Below are 24,893 nucleotides of genomic sequence, written 5' to 3'. Positions count from 1 at the left end.
ATGAAAGGGTACCTGTGAAGAGGATTGACAAACTGTGATTCCTGGCATTAGGCTGCAACCTTTTTATTGGTTGCAGAGGCCATACTCTGGATGACTGAATGATGCGGCTTTATAACAGTAGCAAAAATGGCTTTGTTACACTGGTACAGTAAATGGCAGAAAGCAAGGGGAAACTAAAACCTACAATTTTTATGAGGATGTGCAGGTCTACATTTTGGCTTGTGGTAATGGTACTCTCTTGAATAAAGAGGCTCATTGAGCATCAGTGAGGCTACCTAGGCATTCTGCTGCCTCAGTGGCATCCGTAGGTGCCACCAGCCATGGTTAGCTCCTGAGTGTAGCCATTGACCTATTTTATGAGAAATAACAAATAATAAAGAATGTTTTATCGAGCCAGCGTTCTTCACTCGGTTCTCACTGGCGTACTGGAAGATTTTCACAGCCTTCCATACAAACCATTATGGGGCAGAAGGGACCACCCTGCAGTAATGGTGTAAGGGTAGCAGTCAACACACTCTGGATTTAAAATAGGCCCCATTCAGATCTTGCAGGTAGGGGCTTCTCAAAAGGAAAACCAAAACTGGCATTGCACTGGCCTGTTGCAGCATTGGTCTCAGATAGGCTACAGCAGTAAGCCATGGAAGATTCAGGACAGCCACACGTGTAATTTTGCAATTGAACACTGCAATAATGTTGGCAATACAGTGGTCTACTGTAGCAGCAGGCCAGATTGCTACATGATGTAGCATCAAACAATGTTTCTTAGCCATTTGTGTGATGAGAAAAGAACTCTGTCACAAAACATCCTTGAATATAAATACACCAATCTCAGCTCATAACAGCATTTCTATTTGCACCAAGCATCTCCACAGCAATTGTCAGCTGGAGTTGCAACTGAGCAGCTACTGGTTCACTGAGCAGTACCATCTACTAGGAGAAACTGGTGGTCTATGAGCAGTTGGCTAGCCCTGATTTGTTCTGGGCTCCAAATTGGATCCATTGGATGCCGATGCCATTTTCTGACACTCTGTCCAGTCTTTGAGAGTCCTGGATTCAGCTATGGGTGTCTGCTCATGTCTGCCATCTGCCTCAGGCCATGGGTAGTGTACATCAGACCAACTGCAAGATTGCTGTACTGCAGAGCTGATTACTCATTGAGCATCAGTGAGGCTACCTTTCCACCAACAGATCTTACACCATCTAAACATTCTGCTGCCTCAGTAACATCTCTAGCTGCCACCAGCCATGGTTAGTTCCTGAGTGCAGCCATTGGCCTACTGTATGAGAAATAACAAACAATAAAGAATGTTTTATTGAGCCAGTGTTCTTGAATCGGTTCTCACTGCTGTACTGGAAGATTCTCACAGCCTTCCACACAAACCATTATGGGCAGAAGGGACCACCCTGCAGTAATGGTGTAAGGGTAGCAGTCAACACAAATGCTACATCATTGCATGCAGTTTCAGAGCTACCAGTGTCTACAACTGCCATGAAGTGACAATCTGCAGCACCACTTCAATGTAGTGAGTGAAATGAACTGTTTTCCATGTAGAGCTGGACACACAGTGTATAATCACTAGAATAGGATGTCTGGACATTATGCCAAGGAATATAGGGAATGCCAGGAATGCCATGGTAGCACTCAGCTATAGTAAGTAGGTGTGTTCAGTAGAAGTAAGTATGATTGGAGTATTGGTCCTGGGTCCTCTCCTGTTGTATTTTTCCTCTTATTGTGAACACAGGATTTGCAATGGATAAACTTGGTGTAGAGAAGATAAATATTACAGATGTAGGTCAAAGTTTCATGAGCCCAATGGTACAAATGTAGGCAGACAATACAAAGCTGCAAAAGCAGTTAGATTATCAGTCCATGTCAAATAATTTGGAATCCATTCTAGACTCTGGTACCACTACTTTGGTTTCTCTTTTTTCTGGTAAGGCAGAAGAGGATGTATGAGCATCCATAAGACAACTTGTTAACAGCAGCTAAGCTGTGATGTTGGTTGGAGGAACACCTTCTACATACGGCCCAATTGTGTTTGACTGAAAGGCACTAAAACTTGTATCATGTATAACAGAAAGTATGATCAGACTACTGCTCTGGAAGATATATACTGTATGTTATGACCCAAGTTTGGGATAGAAAAGGAATTTTACCACTGTGGTTGAACAGTGGTAGACTTTTGCTTAGATGACTTAGTGGATGGAAGAAATTTTACCTTTTTTTTCTTTTTTTTTTTTTTTTTTTTGAAAATTATTTGCAGTTGTCCATGGGAGGCTGTACATCATTGGGAAAAGCAGGTGGGGCCCATAACAACATAGGGTACACGGAGTGAGATGGAATGTCATGCATTTGTTGGATTCAGTGATATTGAGTTTTTGGGCTGGAGCAAAAAATATTCAGGTTTGTATGGAAATTTTGCCTCATAAAGGTGAGAGTTATTGTCCAAGCTTAAGGTTTGTTTTCTTGATTAATTATCATGCTGCAATTGAACTCGCTTTGTGCACAATAGAACCTGACTGGACATCATTCCATCTGGTGGGAAACTGCCGATAGTGCCTCACTGCTGTAATGTTGATCCCTTGAGCAATATGAATACTTAGAGTGCATGTGTGGCCACTAAGGATTGATTTGTGTGATAATGTACTATAAGATATGGGAAAACTAATGAGGGTGGGTATGGGAACTAATTAGCCTGTAAATGTATTGTCTCTAACAGAGCCAATAAAGGAAATATGGAATGTCGTATACTTGCAGAAGTTAGACAGAGAGCCAGTGGTGCCTGTCAGGATAGATAAATATATGCCTGTAAACATGGATGTTTCCAAAGGGTTGACAGTCACCAGTTTGGAAATTTTGCAGGAAGAAAATTTAAATAGAGCAAATTCAGACAGCTTAAGCAAGCCACCAGTATAGTTGCATTAAGGGAGAACGTTGTGCACATGGAGGGAGCAGAGAAGATAGCTACGGAACAGTTATTGTTGGAATATGAAAATCTGTTAAATCCTTGTGGGTCTTTCCCAGTGACTCCAGAGATAAAGCATAAGATACCAACTGGAAGTGAACTGCTAGTGTATCATAAACTGTACCATATCCCACAAATCTAAAAGTGGCTATGGAAGAATTTATTAACCAATAGTTATGAGACAGTATTATTGGGGAAAGTACCAGTTCCTGGGAAATGCCAGTAGTGACTGACCCAAAGAAATAAATAGGTGGGATGAAGGCATCTCATTTTTGTTGTGATCATCAGTACCTTAACAATTATACAGTTACAAATGTTTATCCAATCCCAAATCTAAAAGGAACTTTAGATAATCTAGGGCAATGCAGATATTTTCTAATATGGATCTGTGAAATGGTTATGATTAGCTGTAAGCAGCATCAGATGATCAGCCAAAGACAGCATTTATGGTCCTGTCAGGACACCATTAGCATCATAAATGCCATTTGAATTATAAAATGCACTATCTATATTTCAGTGCCTTTTAGGAAGAGTTTTTTGATGACTTAAACCTAGCAATGTATGGTTTATTTAGAAAACATAACTCACTTTGCAAAGGATATGGAAGAGGATTTATTATGAGTAATGGAAGTGTTTAAGTGGTGGTGCACGGTATGCCTGATTCTCAACATAGAAAAATTGGTCGTGAAGGAGTTTGGAAGGACTCCAGCATAATAAAAGTCATACAGGATTTTTTGGCACCTTGCACAGAGAAGGAGTTACAGACTTTTTTGAATTTGGTCAAATGTTATTGATAGTTTGTGCCAAAATTTATGGAAATAGCATGGCCACTCACTCATCTGTTGAAAAAAGGAGTGAAGTTTTACTGATTAGTGGAGTACACATATGTGTTCAGACATTTGAAAGAACTGTTAACAACTTGACTGATATTATTTTTTCCAAATTATGAAAAGGAATTTGTGTTGCCTATAATAGAGAACAACTACCGTACTACAGAGAAAGATATGCTGAGTCTCATATATAACATAACATATTTTCAGTGTTTTTTATATGGGTGAAAATTTAAAGTCATAATGACTCAAGCAAAATTGAATTGGCTGTTACGATTAAAAGATTCATTGAGTAGGTTAATGTGCTGGAGGCTAGAACTCAATGTATTTGATTTTGAGATAGGTCATGGAAATGAAGATACGGATGGGCTAGTCAGAAAGTTTGTGCTTTATAATGAGTAGATTCCACCACTGCAGAATGGCAGATTGTGCAAGAAACTGACAAAGACTGCAAGTGCAACCACAATTCGTTGTACACAATCAAGTGTCATTTATGTATGAATCTCAGACATGTTCTGGTTCCAGCTACATTCTGAAATCAAGTATTAAAGCAGGTGTGTGATTGTATGTTAGCAGGACATGAAGCTCATAGTACAACAGAACAAATTTTAGCCAAATAATATTGGCAGTGAATACATAAGCAGGCTGTAGAACAGTATGTCAAGAACTGTGTACCATGCTCACAATGAGCCACATTAAGTCATCAGCATATTTCACAGCAGAGATTACTGGAGGCCAGTAAACCATTTGAGATAATTGGTTTGGACATCTTATGTCCTTTTTGGCAGACACCTACAGGAAATCGTTACATCTTAATGATAATACATCACTTTTGCACTACATAGAAATGATAGCCATTCTGAATGAACAAGTGAAAACCATGGCATAAGCTGTGGTTAATAATTGCTTGTTAGAGTTTGGTATTCCAGAGACAATTATTGACCAAGGCCATAATATGACACCAGAGCTGATGAAGCAGCTTTGTCATTTGTTGTGAATTCATACATTAAGAATTAGTACATTATACCCACATGCAAGTGGCAGAATGGAATGGTTTCAGCAGATAACAGGGAAGATGGTGAGCCACTATGTCAACAGGCATCATGATGCCTGAGATACACCATTACATTAGGTTGTTGCAGCATTCACTTCAAAGCTTCATGAGAGTGCAATTCTATTACTGTATGAAGTAGTGTATGTATATAAGATGCCATCACCATGTGAGAGAGTCAAACACACAATGGAGGAAAATTTTGTGAGTACCTTAGAGACGGTATGGTGACAAATGAAGAAGTTAATACGAATGCCCTAGAATAGCAGGATTGAATGGGACAATGAAATGCCAAGTTGCCTAAATACTGTATTGTCTGGTCAAGATGTCCTTGCTAGTGAATGTGAAATTACAACTCCTTACTCAAAAACAGTTGTCCATGTTGGACATATTCAAGCCTGGCAAATTGAGCAAGCTGGTCACATGCAAAGAAATAAGAGATGGGTTATTGGAGTAGACGATAAATATAACGCTTTTCTCAAGACTTTTCTCATGCTCTTTGGAAGTTGTTTTCTGCTAGAACGTTTAAACAGGGTACTAGCACAAACAGGCAGCCTGGGTGGCTGACTACATCTACATCTACATCTATACTCCGCGAGCCACCTTACGGTGTGTGGCGGAGGGTACTTATTGTACCACTATCTGATCCCCCCTTCCCTGTTCCATTCACGAATTGTGCGTGGAAAGAACGACTGCTTGTAAGTCTCCGTATTTGCTCTAATTTCTCGGATCTTTTCGTTGTGATCATTACGCGAGATATATGTGGGCGGTAGTAATATGTTGCCCATCTCTTCCCGGAATGTGCTCTCTCGTAATTTCGATAATAAACCTCTCCGTATTGCGTAACGCCTTTCTTGAAGTGTCCGCCACTGGAGCTTGTTCAGCATCTCTGTAACGCTCTCGCGCTGACTAAATGTCCCCATGACGAATCGCGCTGCTTTTCGCTGGATCATGTCTATCTCTTCTATTAATCCAACCTGGTAAGGGTCCCATACTGATGAGCAATACTCAAGAATCGGACGAACAAGCGTTTTGTAAGCTACTTCTTTCGTCGATGAGTCACATTTTCTTAGAATTCTTCCTATGAATCTCAACCTGGCGCCTGCTTTTCCCACTATTTGTTTTATGTGATCATTCCACTTCAGATCGCTCCGGATAGTAACTCCTAAGTATTTTACGGTCGTTACCGCTTCCAATGATTTACCACCTATGGCATAATCGTACTGGAATGGATTTCTGCCCCTATGTATGCGCATTATATTACATTTATCTACGTTTAGGGAAAGCTGCCAGCTGTCGCACCATGCATTAATCCTCTGCAGGTCCTCCTGGAGTACGTACGAGTCTTCTGATGTTGCTACTTTCTTGTAGACAACCGTGTCATCTGCAAATAGCCTCACGGAGCTACCGATAGAGGGATAGGAATATCTTGTAGAACAAAGTGGCAATTATATCATAACGTTAAAAACAGTCAAAATCTAAATGCAGCAGCCCATTACAAACAGTATTGTAAGGTGCTTAAAAATGTTATTAGGAAGGCAAAAAGTTTGTGGTATGCAGATAGAATAGCTAAGTCTCAGGATAAAATTAAAACCATATAGTCAGTCGTAAAGGAAGTTGCTGGTCTGCAGAGACAGGTCGAGGATATAAAATAAGTGCGTAGTGTGAATGTCCATGTTACTGATAAGTCGCATATATGTACAGTATTTAATAATCACTTTCTGAATATAGCAGGTGAACTAAATAGAAACCTAGTCCCAACAGGGAATCATATAGCGCTCTTAGAAAAAAGTGTTCCGAGACTGTTACCTGAAATGCTCCTCCATGATACTGACAAGAGGGAGATTGAGTTAATAATTAAATCAATAAAGACCAAGAACTCTCATGGATAGGATGGGGTATCTAGCAGAATACTGAAGTATTGTTCTATGTATGTTAGCCCATTTCTCAGCCATATCTGTAACTTTTCCTTTAGGAGTGGTCGGTTTCCTGACCGATTAAAGTACTCGGTAGTGAAGCCACTTTATAAAAAGGGAGACATTGATAATGTTGACTATTTTAGACCTATTTCTATGCCATCGGTGTTTGCTAAAGTTATCAAGAAGGTTGTATATACAAGGTTACTGGAGCATTTAAATTCACATAATTTGCTGTCAAATGTTTAGTTTGGTATTAGAAATGGTTTAACAACTGAAAATGCTATATTCTCTTTTCTCTGTGAGGTTTTGGACGGATTAAATAAAAGGTTGCGAACGCTAGATGTTTTCTTTGATTTAACGAAGGCTTTTGACTGTGTTGACCACAAAATATTACTGCAGAAGTTGGACCATTATGGAGTAAGGGGAGTAGCTTACAATTGGTTCGCCTCTTACTTTAAGAACAGAAAGCAGAGGGTAATTCTCCACAATATTGAGAGTGGTAGTGATGTTCAATCCCAATGGGGCACTGTTAAGTGGGGCGTTCCCCAAGGGTCGGTGCTGGGGCCACTGCTGTTTCTTATTTATATAAATGATATGCCTTCTAGTATTACAGGTGATTCAAAAATATTGCTGATGACACCAGCTTGATAGTGAAGGCTCTTGTGTGTAATATTGAAACAGTAACAAATAATGTAGTTCATGAAATAAGTTCATGGCTTGTGGAAAATAATTTGATGCTAAATCACAGTAAGACTCAGTTTTTACAGTTTCTAACTCACAATTCAACAAGAACCGATATTTTGATCAGACAGAATAGGCATATTGTAAGCAAGACTGAACAGTTCAAGTTCCTAGGCGTTCGGATAGATGGTAAGCTGTTGTGGAAAGCCCATGTCCAGGATCTTGTTCAGAAGCTAAATGCTGCTTTATTTACCATTAGAACAGTATCTGAAATAAGTGACACTTCAACACAAAAAGTAGTCTACTTCGCATATTTTCATACGCTTATGTCGTATGGTATTATTTTTTGGGGTAATTCTTCTGATTCGAAAAGGGTATTTTTGGCTCAAAAACGGGCTGTTCGAGCTATGTGTGGTGTAAGTTTGAGAACCTCTTGTTGACCCCCATCCAAAAATCTGGGAATTCTGACATTGCCCTCACAGTATATATTTTCTTTAATGTCGTTTGTTGTTAGCAATATTAGCCTATTCCCAAGAGTTAGCAGCTTTCACTCAGTTAATACTAGGCAGAAATCAAATCTGCATGTAGAATGCACTTCCTTGACTCTTGTGCAGAAAGGAGTGCAGTATTCTGCTGCATCCATTTTCAATAAGCTACCACAAGAACTCAAAAATCTTAGCAGTAGCTCAAACTCTTTTAAGTCTAAACTGAAGAGTTTCCTCATGGCTCACTCCTTCTATTCTGTCGAGGAGCTCCTGGAAGAGCTAAAAAATTAAGCAAATTCCAGTGTTACATTGTTGATTTTCTTCATTTAAACTTACGACTTGTCACCTGAATATGTTTTTTTATATTTCATTTTATCTGTTTCTAATATCGTGTTATAATTTCATGTATTGACTCGTTCCATGACCATGGAGACTTCTCCTTAATTTGGTCCCACGGAACAATAAATAAATAAATAACAAATAAATAGGACAACATGGGCTATGGGGAAGCCACCTGGTAAAATTTTATGCTGAGCTTAATTTAATCATTGCAAACACTTGGATTAAGTATCATGAAAGAAGATTGTATACATAGAAGACACTATAATATTTCAGATAGATTATATAATGGTGAGACAGAGATTCTGAAACCAGATTTTAAACTATGAAACATTTCCAGGGGCAGATATGGACTCTGAGCATAATTTATTGGTTATAAACTGCATATTACTGCTGAAACAATTGCAGAAAGGTATGAAATTAAGGGAAGGAAACCTGAGTAAATTGAAAGAACAAGAAGTTACTGGTTGTTTCAAAGAGAACATTAGATGATAATTTCCTAAAACATGAGAAATGAATACAATAGAAGATAAATGAGTAGCTTTGAGAGATGAGATAGTGAAGGCAGCCAGGGGATCAAATAACCTAAAGACAAAACTTTGCAGTAATCCTTAGATAACACAGTAGATACTGAATGTAGCTGATGGGAGGAGAAAATATAACAATGCAAATGCAAATACAAAGCAAAAGGCAATATGAAGTCTAAAAATGAGACTGATTGAAAATGCAAAATGAATAAGCAGGAGTTAGCTAGATGACTAATTCAAAGAGGTAGAAACATGCTGGAAGAAAGGTCGATGACACCTACAGGAAAATTAAGAGACCTTTCAAGAAGAGAGACTTGTACGTATATCAAAATCTCAGATGGCAAGCCAGTAGTGAGCAAAGAAGGAAATACTGAAAGATAGGAGTCGAACATACAAGTGCTATGCAAAGGAAATGAACTTCAAGACATTATTAGAGAAAAAGATGAAGAAGTAGATGAAAATAAGATTGGAAATATAATACTGTGAGAAGAATCTGTCACACTGAAAGACCTAAGTGGAAACAAGACCTTTGGAGTAGGTGACATTCCCTCAGAATTATGAAGATCCTTGGGAGAGGCAGCCTTCATAAAATTATTCCAACTGATGGTAAGATATACAAAACAGGCAAATTACCCCCAGTCTTCAAGGAGACTAATAATTTCATCTCTGAAAAAGACGGGTGCTGATAGATGTGAATACTACCAAATCATCAGTTTAATAAGTCATAGCTGCAAAATACTGACCCAAAATATTTACAGAAGAGTGGAAAATATGGCAGAGGCTGACCTCAGGCAAGATCACTTTGGGTCACAGACAAATGTAGGAATACATTCAATTTGGCTTAGATGACAGGCTGAAGAAAGTCAAGTCTTTTTTTATAGCATTTGCAGAATTAGAGAAAGCTTTTGACAATGTTGCCGGGAATACACTTTGTAATTCCACAGCTTGCACTGAAAATAGACTGCAGTTATAAAAGCTGAGGGAACTGAAATGAATGCAGCAGTTCAGAAGGGACTGAGACTGGGCTTAGCTTACTGATGACATTGTAACACTCTAAGAGACAGTAAAAGACATTGAAGAGCAGTTTCATGAAAGGGACACTGTCTTGAAATGAGATTACAAATAAAATAAGTGTAATCGAATGTAATCAGATTAAATCACATAATGCTAAGGGAATCAGATTAGGAAATGAGGTACTAAAAGTATTAAATCAGTTTTGCTATTTGGCCAGCAAAATACCATACGTTGGCCAGACTAGAGTGGATATAAAAAGCAGACTGGCAATAGTAACAAAAGCATTTCTGAAAAATTGGAATTTGTTAAAATCAAATATAAATTTAAGTGCTAGGGAGTCTTTCCTGAAGACATTTGAATGGAGTGTAGCCTTGTATGAAGTGAAGGATGGGCGGTAATAAAATGGAATGTGCGATTAACTGGAATGTGCGATTAACATTTGTGACCAGGATCTATCTTCTAGGAAAATTTGGCAATAGGGTGCAAGTGTTTTTAAGTGTTTTTAGCTGACACACACACACACACACACACACACACACACACACACAGGGAAAATTCACAACCTGGCAACCTGGCCGGGTGTCAAACCTGGGGCCCTGAGATTCAGAGGCAGCAATGCTAATCCTAAGACCATCAGCTGCTGACACAGGGTGATAAACCGGTGAGACAAGAAATGAAGAGAAGCTTTTGAAACTTCGTCCTGCAGGAAAAGGTTGAGATTAGATATGTAGATAAAATAACTAATGAGGGAGAACTAAATTAAATTGGGAAGGAGGTAAATTTATGGCACAAGCTGACTAAAAGAAGGGATGATTTACAGAAAAAAATCATGAGGCATCAAGGGGTCATCAATTTGGTAATGGATGGAAGTGTGTAGAGTAGAAATGGTAGAGGGAAACCAAGGCTTAATACATTAATCAGGTTCACATGAAGTTATGCAGAGATGAAGAAGCTTGAACAGGATATGCTACTAAGGAGAGCTGCATCAAACTTGTCTTCAGACTGAAAATCATAACATCAACCATTTTTATTCTCATCTTAATGAAAAATAATGGTAAACAGATGCAGTAGATGGAAAATAACCTGTATAAGAAGATGGATCACTATTTACTAAATTGAGAAGGTACTTAGCACTGGTCATCCATGTAAAAGAGGGCACAATAAATATTTTGCCAAATTTATAAATTACTCTAAATTACATGAGTCAGTTAGTGAATTTATTTATGAGCTTCAATACACAACACCACTGCATGTTTTTCAGCAAAAATTTTTTAAGATTTGAGTATAGCTATGTGTAGATAGTTGGAGGAGGGGGGAATCAGCTCCTGAATAAGATACTGTTGCCTTAGTTACAAAGAAATGGGATAGTAAGAATATCTAATGAATGAAAATATGTATGTATTCTTCAGTTGTGAACCTCACTAAATATGCTTGGAATTTTATGGACTGAGATGCTGCAAAGATCCATCAGTGCACTTTTACAATATACTGCTGATGCAACTAAACACTATTGTGAAGACTATGTTGAACAGATGCACATTATATGTTTGTCTCTGAGATGGTTGTCAGTTATACAGATTTGTCCTGATCTCTTACTGCAGTTTAGGTCATTATGTTGAAAGCCAACTGATCATAAAGCTCTGAATGCAATCTTCAAATATTTGTTCTCCTATCTACACTGAAGTGCCAAAGTAACTGTTATAGGCATGCATATTAAAGTACAGAGATATGTAGACAGGCAGAATACAGCGCTGCAGTTGGCAACGCCTATATAAGACAAGTGTCTGGCACAGTTGTTAGATTGGTTACTGCTGTTACAATGGTAGGTTATCAAGATTTAAGTGAGTTTGAACATGTTGTTAAAATCGGCACATGAGCAATGGGTCACAGCCTCTCCAAGATAGCGAAGTAGTGGGGATTTTCCCATATGATCATTCGATGAGTGTACCATGAATATCAGGAATACAGTAAAACATCAAATCTCTGACATTGCAGTAGCTGAAAAAACATCCTGCAAGAATGGGACCAAAGACAACTGAAGAGAATCATTCAACTTGACAGAACTGCAGCCATTCTGCAAATTGCTGCAGATTTCAATGCTGGACAATCAGTAAGTGTTAGCATATGAATCATTCAATGAAACATCATCAATGTGGGCTTTTGGAGGTGAAGGCTCCCTCGTGTATCATTGATGACTGCATTACACAAAGCTTTATGCCTCAACACCAACATTTGACTGTTGATGACTGGAAACATCTTGCCTGGTTGGACGAGTCTCATTTCAAATTGTATTGAATGGATGGATGTGTACGGGTATGGAGACAACCTCATGAATCCATGGACCCTGTGTGTCAGCAGGGGACTGTTCAAGCTGATTGAGGCTCTGTAATGGTGTGGGGTGTGTGCCGTTGGAGTGATATGGGACCTGTAATATGTCTAGATATGACTCTGACAGGTGAACCATACGTAAGCATCCTGTGTGATCATCTGCATCCATACATGTCCATTGTGCATTTCGACGGACTTGGACAGTTCCAGCAGGACAATGCAACACCCTGTACATTCAGAATAGCTACAGAATGCTGCCAGGAACATGCCTCTGAGTTAAATACTTTTCCTGGCCACAAAACTCCCCAGACATGCACATTATTGAGCGTATCTGGGATGCCTTGCAATGTGCTGTTCAGAAGAGATCTCCATCCCCTTTTACTCTTACAGATTTATGAACAGCCCTGCAGGATTCATGGTGTAAATTCCCTCCAGCACTACTTCAGACATTAGTCCAGTCCACGCCACATCCTGTTGTGGTTCTCCTGCATGTTCATGGAGGTCCTACATGATATTAGGCACGTGTATCAGTTTCTTTGGTTCTTCAGTGTATTTTGATGGTAGAAAATCTAATACAGTTTCTTCAATGAAAATAGTATTATTTCATATTCAGACATGAGATATGTGGTTTCTTGATGCATTTGAGGTATCTGCCAGAAAATGTTCAATCAACTGTAAGTATGTGAAAATTATCACAATGTTACAACCAAAACAAAATGATACACAATGTACTAATGATGAGTATTTAATACTGTATGGAATATATATCGCACCAAAATTAAATCATACATCACCAAAAGACTCTGAAAACACTATAATGCCCCAGTTTAAGTCTCATACCACTGAAAAGATGAGTGAAATAGATATTAGTGCCAGTGGCATAGAGAAACAGCTGAAATTGTTAAAATTGAACAAAGCCCTAGGGCCCAATGGAATCCCTGTCAAACTCTGGACCCAATTTTCAGCTGTGTTAGCCCCTCTTTTAACTATAATCTATCATAGATCATTCAAACAAATATTATGCTCAGTTTCTGGAAGACAGGACAGGTCACACATGTCTACAAGAAGGGTAGCACTGGTGATCCACAAAACTACCATCCCAAATCCTTGACATGCATAGGTTGTAGAATCCTAAAACATATTATGGGCCCAAACATAGTGATATATTGTCCTCCATGTGAACCAGCATGGACATTGAAAATGCAGATCACATGAAGCCCAACATACACTTTTCACAGATGACATGCTGAAAATCATGGATCAAACATTTAGTGAGATACAGTATTTCTCAATTTTTTTAAAGCTTTTGGCTCAGTACCACACCTACACTTATTATAAAAAATATGATAGTATGGAGCATCAGATGATATTTGTGACTGGATTGAGGATTTCTTGGTAAGGAGGCTGCAGCATGTTATCAGGGATCGAGAGTCGTCGATAGATATAGAAATAGCTTTGGGTATACCCTAGGGGAGTGCGTTGGGTCCCTTTTTGTTCATGTTAGATACATTAATGACCTTGTAGACAATGCAGTAATATACAATGAACCACAGCCTGAACAAAGCTGCAAAAATATTCAGTCAGACATTAAAAAAATTTCAAAGCAGCTCAAAGATTGTCAACTTGCTTTAAATGTTTGTAAATGTAAAACTGTACACTTCCTGAATGAAAATACTGTATTAGTGAGTCACAGTTGGAATCAGTAAACTCACACAAATACCTAGGTGTAACACACACAAAGTGGGGACATGATATGGAACTAACACAAAGGTTCAGTCATGGGTAAAGCAGGTAGCTTACTTTGATTTCTTGGTAGAATACTAGGAAAATTTAATCAGTCTACAAAGCATATTGCTTACAGATCACTTGTACAACCCATCTTAGAATATTGCTCAAGTCTGTGGAACCCATATCAAGAGGACTAGCATGAGATATTGAGCATACACAGTGAAGTGCAACATCAATGGTCACATGTTTGTTTGACCCATGACAGAGTGTGTCACAGAGATGTTGAAAGAACTATCCCAGAAAAGTCTACCAACAATGTTCAATGTTTCAACAACTGGATTTAAATAATGACTCTCGGAGTACACTACAACCCCCCCCCCCCCTTCCTAACACATATTGCTCCCATGATGATGAGATCAGATTAATTACAGCACAAATGGAGGCATTTAAACAATCATTATTTCTACACTCTATATGGGAATTAAATATGAAAAAGCCATATTAATTGATACAGTGAGACATAGTGTCTGCCATGCACTTCACAGTGACCCTGAACAAATTCCTTCAACTGTCAGAAAATTATTAGACAGTTTGGAAAACTGGTTTCAACTAAATGGGCTAAAACTGAATATTGAGAAAACACATTTGCTGCAGTTTAAAACTAAAAACTGTAATGTAAAATAATTTCACATTAGTAGTAGAAACCAAAATCTGAAAAAAGTGGACTGTGTTAAATTTTTAGGCATGCATTTGGACCAAAATCTATCCTGGTCTTCACGCATAAAGTATTTAGCATGTAAATTACACAGCCTGACATTTGTACTGAAGATTCTGTTATATTCGACTAACATGGAGACAAGAAACACAGTTTACAACAGATACTTAGAATCAGTTATAAGGTATGGCATTATTTTTTGGGGAGGCACAAGCAAAATGACTAAAATCTTAGAATTACAAAAATCAGTTGTTAGATACATGTCTAATGCAAAACTGAAAGTATCATGTTGCCCATTGTTAAGAAATTTAACACATTCCGGTCGCTGCCCATAGAAACTATGAGCACGTATTTATTGCTGTAACAGTCAGTGCTCGAAGAATCTATGAGTGCCGCCCTCTTGATTTTTATTTCAGGGTGCTGCGTATTATATCTGTGCAGAGACATCTGGAGTTGAGTTTTTTGTCCTTGTAGTACATCGGTCAACCACTAGATAGTGTTCCTGCCTCCTCTAAGCTATAGCACCTACTATAAGTACTATGTGACTCAAAAAAGGCACCGAAACAATGCTCGCACATTCATTCTTGCAATGTGCATCTGTAGTTCTCTTTATCACAAACGTTTGTTGAAAATGGGGGACAGTTTCACTGAAGAGGAAATTCTGATGCTGCTTGAAGAATCTGGATCTGAAATTGGCGATGAGGGGTTTGAAACTGGAAATAGTTCTTCTGAAATACATGGTAATTATAATGGTCAGTCATTGTGTTTAGGGATGACAATTATATTCTTGGCAGTTTCACTGAGTTATATCATTTATTATGAAGGTGATAACCAGTGTTCCAAAAATGAAAATGGGCCATCAGATGTATTAGAAAAGGGTGAAGCTCCCATTCAACGAGGCAGAGGAAGAATGCAACAACAGCAGAAGTCAAAAAGCAATGTTGTTGACTGGGTAAATGACGATGTTCAACATCAATTACCGCTCTTTGAAGGTGTAGGTAATGTCTTGGTACCTTTGAATACCAAAAGTACTGAATTTGACTGTTGGAGCATCTTTATCGACACAAATGTCATAAAAAACATAAAACAGAAACAAACTGTTATGCTGCAGCAACAATTTCCAAATTGCAGAGGCAAAATAAGATAACTTCCAGGTCACTTTGGGCTAATTGGTCTGCTTTGACACTACATGAGGTGTATCAGTTTTTTGCTATAATTATTCACATGTGCCTTGCACACAAACCAAATGTTATGGACTATTGGAGAAATGAGCTAATGCTAGATTCCTCTTTACCTGCAAAAAGCATGAAAAGAGACAGATTTGGAACAGTTTACTTTATGCTTCATATGAATAACAATGGTGATTACATATGAAGGGGTCAACCAAACCATGATCCTATACACAAAATTTTAACTTTTTTTTTTGATAAATTTGTACTGAAAAAAAGAACAGTTTTTATACTGGCGAGAACCTCACAGTATGTGAGGTTTATGTCCATTCAGAGAGAGAATGCGATTTCGAGTATATATCAAGAACAAACCGAGCAGGTATGGTATAAAATTTTTCATTCTAAGTGATTCAGCAACAGGATATGTTTTGAACTGTGAAGTATACACTGATGCAGTGCAGATTCAGTGGTGCTATGTTTGTGCAAAAGTTGTCTACGTAAGGGTCATATACTGTACATGGATCACTTTTATACTTCTGTAAAATTCTTTGAAAGATTGTTTGATGATGACACATCTGCTGTTGGCACAGTAATGAGAAACAGAAGAGGCCTACCACAGGAATTCAAACAGTATAAGCTACGAAGAGGTGAAATAATTTTCAAGAGAAAAAAATACATGCTAGCACTTCACTGGAAAGATACTAAGGATGTGTTTGCCCTTTCTACCAAACATAGTGCTACAAACAGAAAATCCAGGGCTGGAATGGTAGAAAAACTGAAGCCTGATCTCATACTTGATTATAATAAAAATAAAACTGGTATTGATCATGGAGATCAGCTAGTTACCTACTATGATTTTCAATGATGAACAATGAAATGGTGGAAAAAGGTATTTCTTCATGTATTTATGATGTATGTGTTCAATTCTTACATTCTTTACAAGAAACTTTGGCCTTTCTCTCACAAACAAATCAGATTGTTTACTTTTATGGGGAACCTGGGAAACAAATACTCAAGAAATCAGGTGAAGCTTTCAATGAAGATGAAAAGCAGGGTTCAGAAGCAAACAGGCTAACTCCAAGGCATTTCTTTACTCATGTCCCATCGACAACAAGCAAGAAGTATGCTTCAAGGTACTGCATTGTTTGCTCTGAGAAAGGAGAATGCAGTACTGCAAACGAGTGAGAATGAGACCAGATGGTGGTGTGAAGAATGTAATGCAAGATTTTGTCTACCTGACTGTTACAAGCAATATCCCACAAAGACAAATTTTTCTCAATGAAAAGAGTTGTATAAATTCAATGAAATAGTTTTGTACAGTTATTTTATAATAATTTCTGATTTATTGCAGTTACAAAGTTTTTTCTACCTCTGAATCTTCTTATTTTCAAAATATAATGATTCTGTAAATGTGTGATATCTTTCAAACAACTTTAAACAAATGTTGAGATGTAGGATGATAATAAAAACATCAGTTAAAAGGTTTTGCTTTTCTTCATTATCTTTTGGTCTGGGGCCATGCAAGAAAGGTGCAATAGTGTACGACTTCTAATGGATTGCAGCAGTCCTTGTGGTCAAACTGCAATGTGTTAAAATTTTATGTGCTCCATGTTTGTACATTTAGAAGTGATTATTTTTGTATACAGTAACTCCAAGTTATTCATAGACAATAAATATAAACACGAATACAGTACTAGGAAAAAGGAGAATTTCATGCTTCCCACTCATAATTTATAGCTGTTCACACAAACCCCAGAATACCTGGGCATGAAAATATACAGCATTCTAAAAAAGAAACAAGTCCTCAGCATGGAGATGGGACAGTCACTACATAAATGTTATTATTCCTTAGAAGAATTTCTTAATAATAATACGACAATCTGGGCAAGTGGCTGAAATTTTTGGTTAATTAAGCTTAGAAGTTTTATGTCTAATAAATGACTGTAATAATTATTCCCTCTTTTTACAGTAATACTGTGTTAGGCTACACACAGTCTCTGTAAATTATAAATTAATAATTCTTGTTGCTGTAATACATGTAAATTGTAATAGCAGTATTGATGAGTTCCCTGCACATTAAATCTTGTGATTTAACTCTGTTTGTTATGGGACAATAAAAATTCTGATTCTGATTACGGAGTATAGATGTAGATGTAGATTGGGAACAAACAGTCAAAACAAAAGTCTCTGGTATCAGTGGAGCACAAATTATAATGATAATGAAGAAGATTTCATTATGTTAACATAGAAGGCATATGAAAATCAAAGAGACACACAATTGTTGAGCAAATATTATCAATTAAATATGTCAAAATTTGGCTAATGAAATCAAAATTTTTGAAAGAGAAAGTAAAAAGAAATATAGGTTTTTACTATTCTTCAACAAACCTAAAACGTAGTATACTGCTTATAAAAATTATTACCTTATAATTGCACCAATTTTTGGCAAAAATATTGCAAAAAATACACAAACAGTAATAATTAATGTATTCAAGGAGAGCACATGGAAGAAACCAGGATACTCATTTTCCACCAGTGCTGTGAAGATCTGTGCTCTCAGCATGTATGTAATGAGTGGATATACTGTCACAAGCTGGAAAAACAGAAATAGTCTTGCTACCGCTGTCATGAGGTCCCAGTTTTCAAAATTATTCAACAAGTTCTGTAAAACAAAGCAGAATTTGTTATTCAGTTTTTTTCTATTTTCCCCCTCAAACTGTATGCAATCACACTAGCAAAATCTGCTTGGTTATAAAGTATTCAGAAAATATTTATAAATTTAAAAAAAAATCATATATGCATAAATTAGACATATACTACAAGAAATCCAATAATCTGAAAGGAACTACTGTGCAGAATAATGAAGTGTGGTATAAGAAATCCTTTTAACTTAGATTTAGATACGTGGAATTTATCATTCAAATTTTACAGTTCTACCAGAAGTTATTGAAATGGAACTTGCAGAGGAAAATAATTTTTTGCATACAACAGTAAAGGCAGTGTTATTTAAGTTAGTATAGAGGACATAAAAAACATTATTCACAAATTTCACACAACTTACAATTTGCACCTAACTGTCCTGGGCAACGACTAACAGCAAATAAAGTGCTTAGTGAAATAGAAAACAAGATTTAAGAGTTAAATTCATGAACAATTACATTGCAATGGTATGACCAGCCTACAGCCTATTTATGAGTCTTCTTTAGATTATGCAGTAAAACACCACAAATTGATGTCCAAGGCTTGCTCTGACAAAATTAGATGAGATAAACTCATTTTGAATAAGGCTTTCAAGCTGAGTCATAATTCAGGCAATAGTAGAAATCATAGATTTCTTTCATACAGCAAATAAAGCTATTTGTGGTATATCATACAGGAATTGTGTCAAGCAGGGAAAACCAAAGTCAGGTTAATCAGAATTGAATAATGAATCCCTGAACTTAATCCACCTGAACATACAATTTCTAGTAAATAACCTCCCTGAATAGGAAATATTCTTTGAAAAAGTGTAGTGTGAAATGAGCACTGACTAAACACTGGCATAATAAGGAGGGATGCAACTTATACAATCCAGCTGGCTGTACCACCTTAACTGGTTACCATAGTTCCCAGATGGTGAAATGTGCTGGTGTACCTACATTAATTAAAGAAAATATGCACCTTAAAGCCAAAGGAATAGATGTTTAACATTTAACTCTAGAACAAAAATTTGAAGCTGCAGCTGTCTAGTTCCACAACTATGCAGCAATTGTAATGTTTATGTACTGGCCAACCAGCACAGTCTTTAAATACTTTGTGGAGTATTTGGAAAATATGGCATTATCATTAGTTAAATATATGATGAATAGAATATTAATAACTGATTACTTTATTTTCCCAAGGACATGCAGCTTTACTGTATGATTAAATGATGATGGCATCCTCTTGGGTAAAATATTCCGGAAGTAAAATAGTCCCCCATTCGGATCTCCATGCAGGCACTACTCAAGAGAACGTCATTATCAGGAGGAAGAAAACTGGCATTCTACAGATCGGAGCGTGGAATGTCAGATCCCTTAATCGGGCAGGTAGGTTAGAAAATTTAAAAAGGGAAATGGATAGGTTAAAGTTAGATATAGTGGGAATTAGTGAAGTTCGGTGGCAGAAGGAACAAGACTTTTGGTCAGGGGATTACAGGGTTATAAATACAAAATCAAATAGGGGTAATGCAGGAGTAGGTTTAATAATGAATAAAAAAATAGGAGTGTGGGTTAGCTACTACAAACAGCATAGTGAACGCATTATTGTGGTAAAGATAGACACAAAGACCATGCCTACTACAGTAGTACAAGTTTATATGCCAACTAGCTCTGCAGATGATGAAGAAATAGATGAAATGTATGACGAGATAAAAGAAATTATTCAGGTAGTGAAGGGAGAAAAAAATTTAATAGTCATGGGTGACTGGAATTCGTCAGTAGGAAAAGGGAGAGAAGGAAACATAGTAGGTGAATATGGATTGGGGGGAAGGAATGAGAGAGGAAGCCGCCTTGTAGAATTTTGCACAGAGCACAACTTAATTATAGCCAACACTTGGTTCAAGAATCTTAAAAGAAGGTTGTATACCTGGAAGAATCCTGGAGATACTAAAAGATATCAGATAGATTATATAATGGTAAGACGGAGATTTAGGAACCAGGTTTTAAATTCTAAGACATTTCCAGGGGCAGATGTGGATTCTGACCACAAGCTATTGGTTATTAATTGCAGATTGAAACTGAAGAAACTGCAAAAAGGTGGGAATTTAAGGAGATGGGACCTGGATAAACTGAAAGAACCAGAGGTTGTAGAGAGTTTCAGGGAGAGCATAAGGGAACAATTGACAGGAATGGGGGAAAGAAATACAGTAGAAGAAGAATGGGTAGCTCTGAGGGATGAAGTAGTGAAGGCAGCAGATGATCAAGTAGGTAAAAAGATGAGGGCTAATAGAAATCCTTGGGTAACAGAAGAAATATTGAATTTAATTGATGAAAGGAGAAAATATAAAAATGCAGTAAATGAAGCAGGCAAAAAGGAATACAAATGTCTCAAAAATGATATCGACAGGAAGGGCAAAATGGCTAAGCAGGGATGGCTAGAGGATAAATGTAAGGATGTAGAGGCTTGTCTCACTAGGGGTAAGATAGATACTGCCTACAGGAAAATTAAAGAAACCTTTGGAGAGAAGAGAACGACTTGTATGAATATCAAGAGCTCAGATGGCAACCCAGTTCTAAGCAAAGAAGGGAAGGCAGAAAGGTGGAAGGAGTATATAGAGGATTTACACAAGGGTGATGTACTTGAGGACAATATTATGGAAATGGAAGAGGATGTAGATGAAGACGAAATGGGAGATAAGATACTGCGTGAAGAGTTTGACAGAGCACTGAAAGACCTGAGTCGAAACAAGGCCCCGGGAGTAGACAACATTCCATTAGAACTACTGATGGCCTCAGGAGAGCCAGTCACAACAAAACTCTACCATCTGGTGAGCACGATGTATGAGACAGGCGAAATACCCTCAGACTTCAAGAAGAATATAATAATTCCAATCCCAAAGAAAGCAGGTGTTGACAGATGTGAAAATTACCGAACTATCAGTTTAACAAGTCATGGCTGCAAAATACTAACTCGAATTCTTTACAGATGAATGGAAAAACTGGTAGAAGCCGACCTCGGGGAAGATCAGTTTGGATTCCGTAGAAATGTTGGAACACGTGAGGCAATACTGACCTTACGACTTATCTTAGAAGAAAGATTAAGAAAAGGCAAACCTACGTTTCTAGCATTTGTAGACTTAGAGAAAGCTTTTGACAATGTTGACTGGAATACTCTCTTTCAAATTCTGAAGGTGGCAGGGGTAAAATACAGGGAGCGAAAGGCTATTTACAATTTGTACAGAAACCAGATGGCAGTTATAAGAGTCGAGGGACATGAAAGGGAAGCAGTGGTTGGGAAGGGAGTAAGACAGGGTTGTAGCCTCTCCCCGATGTTGTTCAATCTGTATATTGAGCAAGCAGTAAAGGAAACAAAAGAAAAATTCGGAGTAGGTATTAAAATTCATGGAGAAGAAGTAAAAACTTTGAGGTTCGCCGATGACATTGTAATTCTGTCAGAGACAACAAAGGACTTGGAAGAGCAGTTGAACGGAATGGACAGTGTCTTGAAAGGAGGATATAAGATGAACATCAACAAAAGCAAAACGAGGATAATCGAATGTAGTCAAATTAAGTCGGGTGATGCTGAGGGAATTAGATTAGGAAATGAGACACTTAGAGTAGTAAAGGAGTCTTGCTATTTAGGGAGTAAAATAACCGATGATGGTCGAAGCAGAGAGGATATAAAATGTAGACTGGCAATGGCAAGGAAAGCGTTTCTCAAGAAGAGAAACTTGTTAACATCCAGTATAGATTTAAGTGTCAGGAAGTCGTTTCTGAAAGTATTTGTATGGAGTGTAGCCATGTATGGAAGTGAAACATGGACAATAACTAGTTTGGACAAGAAGAGAATAGAAGCTTTCGAAATGTGGTGCTACAGAAGAATGCTGAAGATAAGGTGGGTAGATCACGTAACTAATGAGGAGGTATTGAGTAGGATTGGGGAGAAGAGGAGTTTGTGGCACAACTTGACTAGAAGAAGAGATCGGTTGGTAGGACATGTTTTGAGGCATCGAGGGATCACAAATTTAGCATTGGAGGGCACCGTGGAGGGTAAAAATCATAGAGGGAGACTAAGAGATGAATACACTAAGCAGATTCAGAAGGATGTAGGTTGCAGTAGGTACTGGGAGATGAAGAAGCTTGCACAGGGTAGAGTAGCATGGAGAGCTGCATCAAACCAGTCTCAGGACTGAAGACCACAACAACAACAACAACAACAACAACAACAACAACATACTTTATTTTAGATGTGCTAGTGAAAAATTCTAAGGCTAGATTCTAGATACTCTATGGTCACACAACTTTTATTGCCTATGTAATAAATCTACCAGACAATGTCACTTGAAATACATGTAAACATGATAGTCAATAGGATATCATTAGCTATTGCTATCTCACCATGATGGCCTTCTTCTGAGGCCATTTGCAGTTGCAGATATTCACATATCTGAGATTGAACCCAGAAAAATGAGACTACTCTATGGTACAACCTGAAGCATACTGACAGGAGTTCCATTTTCAACAGATATCAATCTTCTTGTAAATCACATGGAAACTTCTCACATACTAAAGCAACCACTTTTAACAGATAATGTCATTTTACAAACACCAAGAGGCCATAAGAGGTAGAGAAATGGCATTTTTCAAAGCTGTGGTTTTTCTCCTAATGTAGACAGGTGCATATACAGGGTGGTCCATTGATAGTGACTGGGCCAAATATCTCATGAAATAAGCATAAAACGAAAAACTACAAAGAACAAAACTGGTCTAGCTTGAAGGGGGGAACCAGATGGTGCTATGGTTGGCCCGCTATATGGCGATGCCTTAGGTCAAACGGATATCAACTGCATTTTTTTAAATAGGAATGCCACATTTTTTATTACATATTCGTGTAGTATGTAAAGAAATATGAATGTTTTAGTTGGATCACTTTTTTTGCTTTGTGATAGATGGCGCTGTAATAGTCACAAATGTGTAAGTATGTGGTATCACGTAACATTCCACCAGTGCGGACAGTATTTGCTTTGTGATGCATTACCTGTGTTAAAATGGAGTGTTTACCAATTGCAGAAAAGGTAAATATCATGTTGATGTATGGCTATTGTGATTAAAATGCCCAACGGGCATGTGCTATGTATGCTGCTCTGTACCCTGGACGAAACTCATCCAAGTGTCCAGACCATTCGCCAGATAGTTACGTTACTTAAGGAAACAGGAAGTGTTCAGCCACACGTGAAACATCAACCATGACCTGCAACAAATGATGATGCCCAAGTAGGTGTTTTAGCTGCTGTCACAGGTAATCCACACATCAGTAGCAGACAAATTGCGCGAGAATTAGGAATCTTAAAAACGTCGATGTTGAGAATGCTACATCAACATCGATTGCACCCGTGCCATATTTCTATGCACCAGGAATCGCATGGTGATGACTTTGAACATCGTTTACAGTTCTGCCACTGGACACAAGACAAATTACAGGACGATGACAGATTTTTGCACGTGTTCTATTTAGCGACGAAGTGTCATTCACCAATAGCGGTAATGTAAACCAGCATAATATGCACTACTGGGCAATGGAAAATCCACAATGGCTGCGACAAGTGGAACATCAGCGATCTTGGCGGGTTAATGTATGGTGCAGGATTATGGGAGGAAGGATAATTGGCCCCCATTTTATCGATGGCAATCTAAATGGTGCAATGTATGCTGATTTCCTATGTAATGATCTACCGATGTTACTACAAGATATTTCACTGCATGACAGAATGGCAATGTACTTCCAACATGATGGATGTCCGGCACATAGCTTGCATGGGGTTGAAGCGGTATTGAATAGCATATTTCATGGCAGGTGGATTGGTCATCGAAGCATCACACCATGGCCAGCACATTCACCCGATCTGACGTCCCCAGATTTCTTTCTGTGGGGAAAGTTAAAGGATATTTGCTATTGTGCTCCACTGACAACACCTGACAACACGCGTCAGTGCATTGTCAATGCATGTGCGAACATTACGGAAGGCGAACTACTCGCTGTTGAGAGGAATGTCGTTACACGCATTGCTAAATGCATTGAGGTTAAAGACATCATTTTGAGCATTAATTGCATTAATGTGGTATTTTCAGGTAATCATGACTGTAACAGCATGCGTTCTCAGAAATGATAAGTTCACAAAGGTACATGTATCACATTGGAAAAGCCGAAATAAAATGTTCAAACGTATCTACATTCTGGATTTTAACTTAGAAAACCTACCTGTTACCAAATGTTCATTTAAAATTTTGAGCCATATGTTTGTGACTATTACAGTGCCATCTATCACATAGGAAAAAACATTCATATTTCTTTACGTACTACACAAATATGTACACTACTGGTCATTAAAATTGCTACACCAAGAAGAAATGCAGATGATAAACGGGTATTCATTGGACAAATATATTATACTAGAATTGACAT

General features: G+C 37.8%; 1 protein-coding gene across 3 annotated transcripts in view; it reads right to left on the bottom strand.

The window, feature by feature from the left end:
- The window catches only part of LOC124723125 (sodium-coupled neutral amino acid transporter 9-like), a 345,123-nt gene that overhangs the window by 1,404 nt on the left and 318,826 nt on the right, over positions 1–24,893 (bottom strand). For all 3 annotated transcript variants that reach the window (XM_047248313.1, XM_047248312.1, XM_047248311.1), the window contains exon 11: positions 18,176–18,414. In XM_047248313.1, the coding sequence (XP_047104269.1) occupies positions 18,176–18,414 (239 nt within the window). The remainder of the gene's footprint in view (positions 1–18,175; positions 18,415–24,893) is intronic.

Source organism: Schistocerca piceifrons, chromosome X (assembly GCF_021461385.2).
Source record: "Schistocerca piceifrons isolate TAMUIC-IGC-003096 chromosome X, iqSchPice1.1, whole genome shotgun sequence".
NCBI lineage: Eukaryota > Metazoa > Arthropoda > Insecta > Orthoptera > Acrididae > Schistocerca > Schistocerca piceifrons.
This window is presented reverse-complemented; position numbering and strand designations above follow the sequence as displayed.